The 10026-nt window shown below is 30.5% G+C and overlaps 2 protein-coding genes across 3 annotated transcripts; both read left to right on the forward strand.

Annotated features, from left to right (window-relative positions):
* The first annotated feature begins 1 nt into the window (after position 1).
* Positions 2-8440, forward strand: LOC109585818 (uncharacterized). 2 transcript variants are annotated; one of them, XM_020001961.1, is made up of 18 exons: positions 2-41; positions 617-847; positions 912-1193; positions 1235-1315; positions 3053-3082; positions 3518-4228; positions 4307-4339; positions 4390-4421; positions 4468-4557; positions 5823-5903; positions 6027-6119; positions 6176-6286; positions 6710-6811; positions 6858-6956; positions 7510-7611; positions 7660-7767; positions 8111-8212; positions 8265-8440. In XM_020001961.1, exons 2-18 carry the CDS (start codon positions 697-699, stop codon positions 8436-8438), a joined length of 2382 nt encoding a protein of 793 aa, XP_019857520.1. In that variant the 5' UTR covers positions 2-41; positions 617-696; the 3' UTR covers positions 8439-8440. The 2 variants fall into 2 exon arrangements, with proteins under 2 accessions (XP_019857520.1, XP_019857521.1); XM_020001962.1 differs by lacking the exon at positions 2-41 and having other exon boundaries at positions 604-847; positions 4393-4421.
* LOC109585814 (ankyrin repeat domain-containing protein 39 homolog) lies at positions 8336-9474 on the forward strand (the record flags this gene model as incomplete). The annotated part of the gene is made up of 5 exons (XM_020001955.1): positions 8336-8363; positions 8704-8802; positions 8856-8954; positions 9223-9324; positions 9373-9474. Coding segments are annotated over exons 2-5 (354 nt in total), but the record flags the coding sequence as incomplete, so codon positions are not given.
* Between the last annotated feature and the right edge of the window lie 552 nt (positions 9475-10026).

The following is a 10026-nucleotide window of genomic DNA, read 5'->3' on the forward strand; positions in this document are numbered from 1 at the left end:
CCCCCACACACAAATAGTTCAATACACATACAAGTACTTTAGTAAGTAGCTCTTTCAAGCTCTGTGTTTTCAATAATAACTTTTAATACTGTTTTAGAACTTGTTTGCTATAGTATTAACTTTAATGCTGTTTTACAACTTAACTGTTTACACTTTTGTTTATACATGTATCATTGTTCGTAAGTAGTGTATTTAATTTTAAAAATTAATTTGAAATAAAATTGGAGGCTCTTACAAAGCAAATAGTAACTGCAATGATAATAGTAATTTTATATTGTTATAGTATTAAAATTAATGGGTAAAATCTTACAATTATTATTAACTAGATGAATGCCATAATTAAGGGGGCTAGCATGAGCCATCAATTGACATTTTTTGACTCAGATAAAAATAAATAGATCAATCCCACTTTAAATTTATTTCTTAAATAAATTTAATTTTTTAAATTGAAAAAAATTATATAGTTATCTTATTTGTTATATATATATTTTTTTAATTTTAATTTATTCATTTATTTATTTTTAATTTATTTTTTACTAGATCTATATTTCTGTTATTTCTTTATCTTATTTTTTAATTTTTTTTACTTTTGTATTGTATTTTATTTGATTTTTAGTGATAGCATAGAGATAGTAAGGTGGTAGCTTGAGGTGGAACACAGACTACAGTGTTATCTTATCCTGATTGTGATTGAGCATGCACTGCATGACAGGATTCCCGCCTCCAAAAATGGCCTCATGCTCAAAAATGGCTGAATCATGTACTGAGGATAGTAATCTCGCTACGCGAGACTACGAGGCTAATGAGATTACACCTACTGCCTCCATTCTGAGTGGAAGAACCTTAAGTGAGTGGTAGTGGTTACAACATAGTCATAAACCAGAATTTTCTGTTTTTATATTATATTATAGACATTAAAGATCTTAGTGAGGTGGTTAGATTACTTGAAAAGCACAACTGTAGCAAAAAAACCTATTATAGGCTTGGTCTTTCTCTTAAACTGTCTTACAATGCACTGGAAATCATTGAGGGACAGTATACCAAAATTGATCGACGTTTTACTGAATGCTTGGCTCTCTGGCTGCGTAGTGCTGAGAAGCCAACAATACCTGAATTGATAACTGCTCTAAGGGAAACAGATAATGCTGTAGCAAATGCTATATCGAATGCTGTAGCTGATGGTGTTAAAGAAAGTGAGTACTTTGATAATTGTGTCACTTTTAAAATTTTTTAGTTATTCCAATGTCTGAATCTGAATCCTTGTCAAATCTCAGCAAACCTATAGTCACACCGTCTACATTAGAGGTCAATCAAGGTACAAAACATGTAGCGTAATTATAGCAATAGCAGGAAATTTTTTAGGGGTTTAATTTTTGTGAATTTTGTGTTTAAATAATAACACAAAACATAGGAATTGTATTTTGATTCACACCTTATAAAGACTCACCACACTTTGCATTGGAAAGAACAGTATGTAGTAGTGATGGCATCCAGAGTATTTGATCCTTTGATTCCAAATGGAAGCATACTCATATCAAAAGAATTATTTCTAATGATTTTAAAATAAACCACACCGTTAATAAAATAGTAGTTATTGAATTATTATTGTTGCATTTTTATTAAAAGAGTACTATACCGTATAGCAAAAAAAATTTATGAGGAATAAATTTTTTTATTTTCGTAATCACTGTTTGCATCACAAAAAATTAAACCTCTCAAAATAAATATTAATTGAAGCCTTTCGAAGAGTGTGGTCAACCACACCTTACTAATACGTGTGTATGTACATGTGTGCATGCCCTCATGTCTGAACAAGTTGTGTTCTCGGTCAAGTTGATATCTTTGTACCGCTATTTTAAGCCTAGAGGCAAGGTCAAAGATGATCTTAGTAATCACTGCTGGTGTCCACACTGTTTTGTAGATGTGGTGCCCCCTGACACAGGAGTCCATCTCAATCTTCCACGTTTTAATTAAAATGGGCATGTTCAATTATTATTACTAAAATAAAATTATGAAAATATTTTTCACAGAATAATTTCTCCCATAAATTTGATTATTCACAAAATTTTAAGTCTTAAAAATTTTTTGATTATATGGTAATAGATACCATATAGAAGGAAGTTTTGGAGTGAGCTAAATTTGGTGAATTGCTAAATTTTGGTGATTGATAAATTTTATTTTGTCAAATTTGTGGCCATGTGCCATTGAGCATGCACATAATAGCTCAAAATGGCAGATTTTTATTTTGGCAAGTGGCTATCAAAACGCCAAATTCAACAAATTTAATTGCATGTACCTCCAAAATTTCCTTTTTATATGGTTTTGTACAAGCTCAAGTGTAGTACTGTATAGCAAGAAATTTTTGTGGACCAAAATTTTCACAGATCCGTCTAAAAATAAGTTTTGTGGCTTTAATTTTTGAGGTTTTCTACTTTTCGGGCATTTTGAACTGTATTAAATTGATTTTTGTGAATTTTATTTTCATAAATTTTTTAAAAACGGGAAATCCATGAAAATTTTGGGCCACAAAAATTTTTGTTATAGGGTATTCGGAATTGGTATTTAATTTCACTGATTCCAGGCCCAAAGAATTTGAAATCAGAATTGATTTCTAATTCTGGATTCACCCATTACTAATATATAGCCAGGATTTGAAAGAAGGGGATGTTGTATATCTGCATGCACAAGGCCATGCCCATTAATTGGGTTTTGTGCATTTTGCTCATTGTTATAAAATAAGAAGGTTAATATAATAGTACACCTGGACGTGTCTAATGATTTTGGGTACTGCTTAAATGATTTGGCCTAGTACCTTGCTGTTTAGGCCCAAAAGTTTAGTAAATATTTTGAACATACATGTATACTGAAGGGGGCTCAAGCATCTATGTAAAAACCCCCGGCAATACACTTGCATGGGCAATTAAGGGTGTTAGTTTTTGACTAAATTACAACTCTCTGCAAGAAATGTCTGCTATAGAGTTTTTGTGTATTGATTTTATTAATTTAATTAATTCATTTTATGATGCAGCTCTGTTTTTATTATTGTTTTTAGATCATCCACGTCAACCTGTCTCCAATCCAGGTATGAGTTTTGCCTATTAAGCTTCAATTAAATGCCATAATGAATTCACACATTACCTTCAAAAACCTGAGGTTGCATGAAGTGACACCATTCAAAAACCTGAGGCTGCATGAAGTGACACCAATGGTGTCACTTCATGCAGCTTCAGGTTTTTTGACCAAATCAGTGAAAGAAATCACTATAATGATTTTTATAACAAAGTAATGATTCTTACTAAGCCTGCTTCTAGTCAAGTTTTAATGGAAAGTTGTTTGCCTTGTTTTTGCTTAATTGTTCTTTCTTGTGTATGCAAAATGTAGTATGGTAGGCATGCAAAATGTTACTTTAGTTTTAAACTCTTGTGGCATTTTTGTTGATCAAGTATAACAGGTATAATTTGTAGTGTCTCTAAAAGTGACAGAATTAAAGCTTTATCTGAAAATATTGTATTATTAGGTGTTCATGAAATGGAAACTGTAATGGATCGCCTATCTATACTAAAGCCAATAACTCACAGTTTAAGGCAGAAATACATTGACCTTGTTGTAGCAGTAAAACGCTCACTACAAGATCATGGCGTTAAGTTGGAAGATGCAAAACTACTTCTAAAAGAATGTTTTAAGGATAAAACCAGAGACTATCCACCATTAAAGGAAGTTATTAATTCTCTAAAAGAGGTTCAGGATTTTAATGGCTTATTTGACTTCCTAAGTGACCGAAGCTTTATTGGTTATCTCAATTACAATCTGCTGAAAAGATTATCAAACCTTAGTCCTCATGATGATGATCTTATGAACCAAGTTTACGATTATGAAAAAAAATATGCTGAGTTACTGGATAAAATTTCGTGCAAGGACTTGGTACATTTATTTGATCAATGGTCTGAGCTCTCCCCCACCATTCCTGTTGGTTTGCCTTATATTTCCTTTCGTCTTGACTCTCCTTGGCTTCTATATCGTTTTTATACTTGGATATTAACCTTTGGTAAATTCTCATGGTCAGAAGATGCATTTCTCAAACAATTGCGGAAAAATTGTATTATCATCACTTATGCTATACTGCCATGTGTTCTTGATGATGTCATGAGAGATCTCAATGATCCAGTGATATTGAAGAAGCTAGAGAATAAAGGAGTTACTGTAATTGAATTACTACAAGAAGAGAAATGTGAGTTATGAATTAATTCAAATTGCATGTACGTACGTATACATGTATTATGGTGATTTGATTTTATGATTATAATAGATATTGTTCATAAATCAACACCCAGCAAAGAAGGTAATTTTATGCCAAAAATTTTTTTTATTGATAACTTTTGTATTATCCAGTAGACGAAAAAATTGATTTCATGGATAAAGAAGTACCAGCCATAGATTTTTAAATTATAAAATTATTTGCATATTTAGGAATCAATTTTGAAAGCTATACCTTCTTCCCTCGCACAACTAAAGACTGAATCAACAGAGCAAAGCATTGCTGACAGTGATACTATCTTGGTATGTGTAGCAGTTTTTGCAAATTTCAGTGATGTTTATTTAAGATTATCATTAACTGCAATGAATTGTTTGTGACATATCACACGTAAGATAAAGTTTATATATATAAAATTACCAACATAAAACCTTATTCTACATGTGATGTATTCAATAATTTTGTGCTTGCATGATCACATGGGATCTGCAGGTTTTTTTCAATTGTTAGCACTATCTAATAGACAGATAATTATGTACAGGTACATGCTCTCGAAGTCAATTAGAACAGTTACTCACTCATCAGACAGTGGCTTAGTCCCACATAACCAGATTCATTCTTATTTTTGTCCAAATGTGGAAGAGGCAGGGTTGCCAGGAGGATTTTGGCATAAAAAATACAAGAAGGAAATTCTATGTTGTAATTTTTTTAATGCATATATACATGTACTTATGTTGTTTAAAAACATTTGAGCTGACTCTGATCAAATTAGATTTTTATAAATTTTAAAAATTTCTCAATATTTGAGGCAAAATCTTTGTACTATAGTACATGGTCTTGGGCTAAATTTTGCTAAACTTGAAAAGGATGGACTTCTCCATTCTTATATTTTTTCTTGATGTATATACATGTATTGATGTTGTGAAGGAAAGTTTTAGCTGATTTTGATCAAAATTATATATTTCAATGAATTTTTAATTTGCTCAATATTTGGGTCAAAGTCTTTGTACTATAACATGGTCTTGATTTTTATTTTTCCTGGTTCATATAGATTTTCATGTATATACATGTGTATGTTGTGTAGAAAGTTTGGGCTTATTCCAGTCAAAAAAATTGGATTTTTAATGAATTTTAAAGCTGCTGCATATGCCATGTACTGTACTTGTGCTAATTGTCATCTCATGAAGTATGCTGTTTAACTCACTTAGCATGTATGCTTTGTAGAAAGCCCTGCTAAAAGGGAGATGGATCTGTGAAATAAAATAGTGGCTACTACAAGGTTTCAATCATGTTCATAATAGTAATTAAGTTTTATTTCACAGGCTAGATTCTATGAAAAATAGCCACTAAGAAATACCTCTTGCAAAATGCATTATTTTTGCAAAAAATTAAGTTATTAGCTAATTAAATTTAGTGATTTTTAGTATTAATAAAATGGCACCTTTCAAATTTTAATTCCTTGACAATGAATTCTGGTGTATTTAACTGACGGATATGTTTTTTTTGTAACTATTACTGTAATGTACATCTAGCTATAGGCTTAAATATTATTTAAAAAATTTTTTTGTAGGCAAGCAGTGTGCTGCAGGAAATGTCTTTGTTAGAGCAGGGGTCTATTAAGGAAAAAGCTATAATGGAAAGTTCCAATCTGGTACATAGAGTAAAAAATTATATTTTAAAGCATAAATATCCAAGATCAGCAAGAATTAAAATTATTAAATTTAACAAATTAGTATTGCATTTGCTGCAACTCCAATAATATTATTATGTATAGAATAAAATGTTGATAGAGGCCATAAACCCTTATACTAAACCTGAGGAGGTTATTGATCTACTTGAAGCTGGAGCTGATCCTAATGCTACTGAGGTTAGTAGTTGTGTGTAGTATTAAGAATCCTCCATCATTTAAATTTGTTTTAATAGTGTACACTTGGTGGTAATACTGCTCTTTTTAAAGCCATAAAAGAAGATAATGTTATCATTTTGGAATTATTACTGAATAAAGGAGCCAATCCTAATATTGGTTCTGATAGAGTAAGTTTGTACACAATCCTCCACACACATACTTGAGGCCCCGTTTACACTTATCCATTTTCACATGTAAACGGAGACTTTTTGATTCTGATACAGCTTGTGTTTACACTAATACATGAAAACGCATCACCTATCTGAAGCAAAATGAAAACAGATACCAAAGTGGATACTTCTATAAACGAATGATAAATCCAGGCTATGAAAATGCAGCTGCTGGATTAGTGTAAACACCTGAAACCAAGAGTAGACTCTTGCTGAAACGGATAATAGCAAAACCAACCCTGATTCAGTGAAGTGGATTAGTGTAAATGGGGTCTGAGTGAATCTTGATACAATTAACATTACATTTGTTGTTAATTAAGGTGCATTGTACATCAATTAAGCGCATAATAATTGAATCGTCAATTTTTGTTTATATTGTAGTATACTGGTACTCCTCTACACTGTGCTAGTGAAATTGGTAATGCTGATTTTGTTCATCTATTAGTATCTAAAGGAAATGCTGATGTTAATGCTGTCGATAAGGTTAACTTAAAATAGTCATAATTGTATCATTATGTTGTATCTATAGAGAAACAGAACTCCATTGTTTAATGCTGTTGATAGTGGTAATATTGAAGTTGTTGATATTTTATTAACTCACGGAGGTAGAACTGATGCTGTAAATATAGTAAGATCTATTTTATTACATGTACTTCTATTACTTTTTCCCAAAATATGAACTACTATGTAGATGTAGATGTAGTAGTATTTTATATATTTTTAATTTTCCGTTAAATGTTAGAGTATTAGCTGCACTCTTAGTTTTTTAGCTTTTTCAAGGGGACCTGATTTAGCAAAAAGTAGTAATATTAGCAAAAATAGGATAAAAATTGATGGTGAAACTCCCATTTCATGGCATAACGCTGTTTATAAAGGCCAATCTAAGCAGTTAATAGGCCCACCCTATCTACTTATACTGTTATCTTGTTACAGAGCTCTCCTATCTTGTTAATGTACATAGAAAGTTACATATTGCTATTATTAGCTACTGACTTACATGTAATTAGCATTTTTAAGTGCACTCACTAAAAACACTAAAATTGCATGGCACAATTAGTACCCACATTCAAATATCAAGCTTGATCTAGCCAATTAGATAGTTCAATATTTGTTTACATGTATATGCGCATGTTTCACATGACAAAAAGGGTTTTAAAATGCTTTAGATTATATACATTTAGCTCGATGACACTGTATTACACTATGCTAGTGAAAGTGGTAAAGCTGATATTGTTCAATTGTTGATTGCTAAAGGAAAAGCTGATGTGAACACTGTAAATAAGGTAAAGTTAATTTATTAAATAATTGTATAATTTTTGTTGAATTTATAGTGGACTAAAAGAACTCCATTGTTGAATGCTGTTGAAAGTTATAGATGCAGTATTAAAGTCATTGATACTCTACTTCATAACGGAGCTAAAACTGACATTGTGAATATAGTGAGACAAATTTTAACATGATAATTGTTAAAGCATTATGCCTCTAACTAAACCTAGAGTCAATTAGAATTATAATTGTACAATATTACGATTACACAATTGTGATTATAATTGAGGCTCAAAATCTAATTGGAATTTTTATCAAAATTGAGTAGTCATAGTGTACTGACTATTGCTCAAAATCAAAATTACTCAAAAGTTGCTCAAGAGTTTTCACATTATAATTCATTATAATTTTTAGATTTTTATAATTTTTAAGTTGCTAAAAAAATCTGGCCATGACCATACATTACATAATGGTCTCAGGTCAATTATTGCTTTGCTACTATTGCTATTATCATAGGATGGTGAAACCCTGCTCCATTGTGCTAGTAAATCTGGTAAAGCTGAAATACTTAAGTTTTTCACAAAGAGAGAAGATTGTGATGTGAATGCTTTGGATAAAGTAAATTTTCAAAATTTTAATTTGTGCACTTTTGTCTTTTGTTGTTGCCTAGTACAACAGAACTCCATTGTTTAACGCTGTTAAGAGTGGTAGTATTGAAGCTGTTGATATTCTATTAACTAATGGAGCTAGAACTGATGTTGTGGATGAAGTAATAATGCATAGGCTATTGCAAAATAAGTATTTTTATAATTATTGTTACTGTATACAAAACTATTTATTGTAAATATTTTGCAAGTGTAAAATTTTTATTAATTAAAACTCGTCCTTTTTGTGGGAGTTAAATTTTACAAATTAAGTTTTAACTGTACATTAGCACTTTTAGTAGCAAAAACAATTCAATTTTGTGTGTTTTATTTTTTATCAGAAAACATTTGCATACACCCTAGTAATTTGTAGTAAACTGCAGACTTAAGTTCATTTTGTTATCTTTTTACATGTAACTATGTTATTGTTAATAATTATGTTATTATTTTTGTCATAATTATTAGGATAATAAAATTTTACTGCATTATGCTAGTAAATCTGATAAAGTTGAAATGCTCAATTTTTGGATTAGAAGAAATTATGATGTCAATGCTTTGGATAAAGTACATGTACTTTATTTTAAAATGTTGTTTATTTTATTATTTTTTACCTATAGAACAATAGAACTCCATTGTTTGATGCTATAGATAGTGATAATATTGAAATCGTTGAAGTACTATTAAATAATGGAGCTAAAACTGATGTGGTAGATAAAGTAAGCACCTTTGTTAATAATAATATTTTATGCATGTTACATGTAGCCCTTCTGCATAATTACAAGTTTGTACAGTCAAGGGAAACAGATGTACCTACATGTTAAATGGATGATTTCTTTAATCCATTCACATGCTTTTTGTTAGTTTTCACTCCATTACAACTGATGGTCTTTAAAATGATTATAGAATTTTTGCTTTAGCAATACATTTTTAATTAATAGTTTAGTGGCTGACGATTCTATTTTTTTTTGTAATTGCATGTTACAGTCAGGTGAGACTCCACTACACTATGCTTGTATGACTGGTAAAGCTGATATTGTCAAATTATTGATTACAAAAGGAAATGCTGATGCAAATGCTCTGAATAAAGTAATGATAATTTCTATTAGTATTATACCAATAATTTTAATAATATAGAGGAGCGAGAAAACTCCATTGTTTTATGCTGTTGATAGTGGTAGTATTGAAGCTGTTGATATTCTATTGACTCATGGAGCTAGAACTGATGTTGTAGATAAAGTAAGTGAAATTTACAAAATATACTTGCTCTACTATCAGTTGAGCTAGGTTCCATTGCTTGTATGTACAGTAGTTTTAAGCCAATGTCATAAATTGTTGGATAGTCACACTACATGCAGCTTCTATTTTTATGCATATTTTAAAAGTAAAATGTTCTTTTGACTCCCATAGTTACCAGGGTGACAGAGTTGGTGTCTATTAACTTGAATACCCTAGCAAAATTAGCAATTACATTACTACCAATTAATTATCTCATAACAACTAAACCATGTACAACTTTGATAACCAGATTTGACACTTATGCCTGTAAAAAATGTACATGTATACCATGAAGCAGCTCTTTATTGAAGTTTTGTTTTGAATCGCTTTTTTATTTCTTTTTTTTTTGATTTACTGTTTGCCAACCCTTGTGCACCTTCAAACCTTTGATGTCAAAAGTGGTAATTTATGCCTTCACAGCTAGAATATCATTGCAGTAGAGTATCATTATTTTGCCTATCANACTATATACCATAAACAGAGTAATTTTTTGTATACTTATATAAATTTTTA

Source organism: Amphimedon queenslandica, unplaced genomic scaffold, assembly GCF_000090795.2.
Source record: "Amphimedon queenslandica unplaced genomic scaffold, v1.1 AMPQUscaffold_13005, whole genome shotgun sequence".
Classification (NCBI taxonomy): domain Eukaryota; kingdom Metazoa; phylum Porifera; class Demospongiae; order Haplosclerida; family Niphatidae; genus Amphimedon; species Amphimedon queenslandica.

Excerpts from the sequence above, each read along its gene's own strand:
- LOC109585818 (XM_020001961.1), top strand. The coding sequence starts at position 697 with ATGCACTGCATGACAGGATTCCCGCCTCCAAAAATGGCCTCATGCTCA. Across the intron at positions 4,229-4,306 it reads ATTACTACAAGAAGAGAAAT|ATATTGTTCATAAATCAACA; the intron begins GTGAGTTATGAA and ends TGATTATAATAG. Across the intron at positions 4,558-5,822 it reads CTGACAGTGATACTATCTTG|GCAAGCAGTGTGCTGCAGGA; the intron begins GTATGTGTAGCA and ends ATTTTTTTGTAG.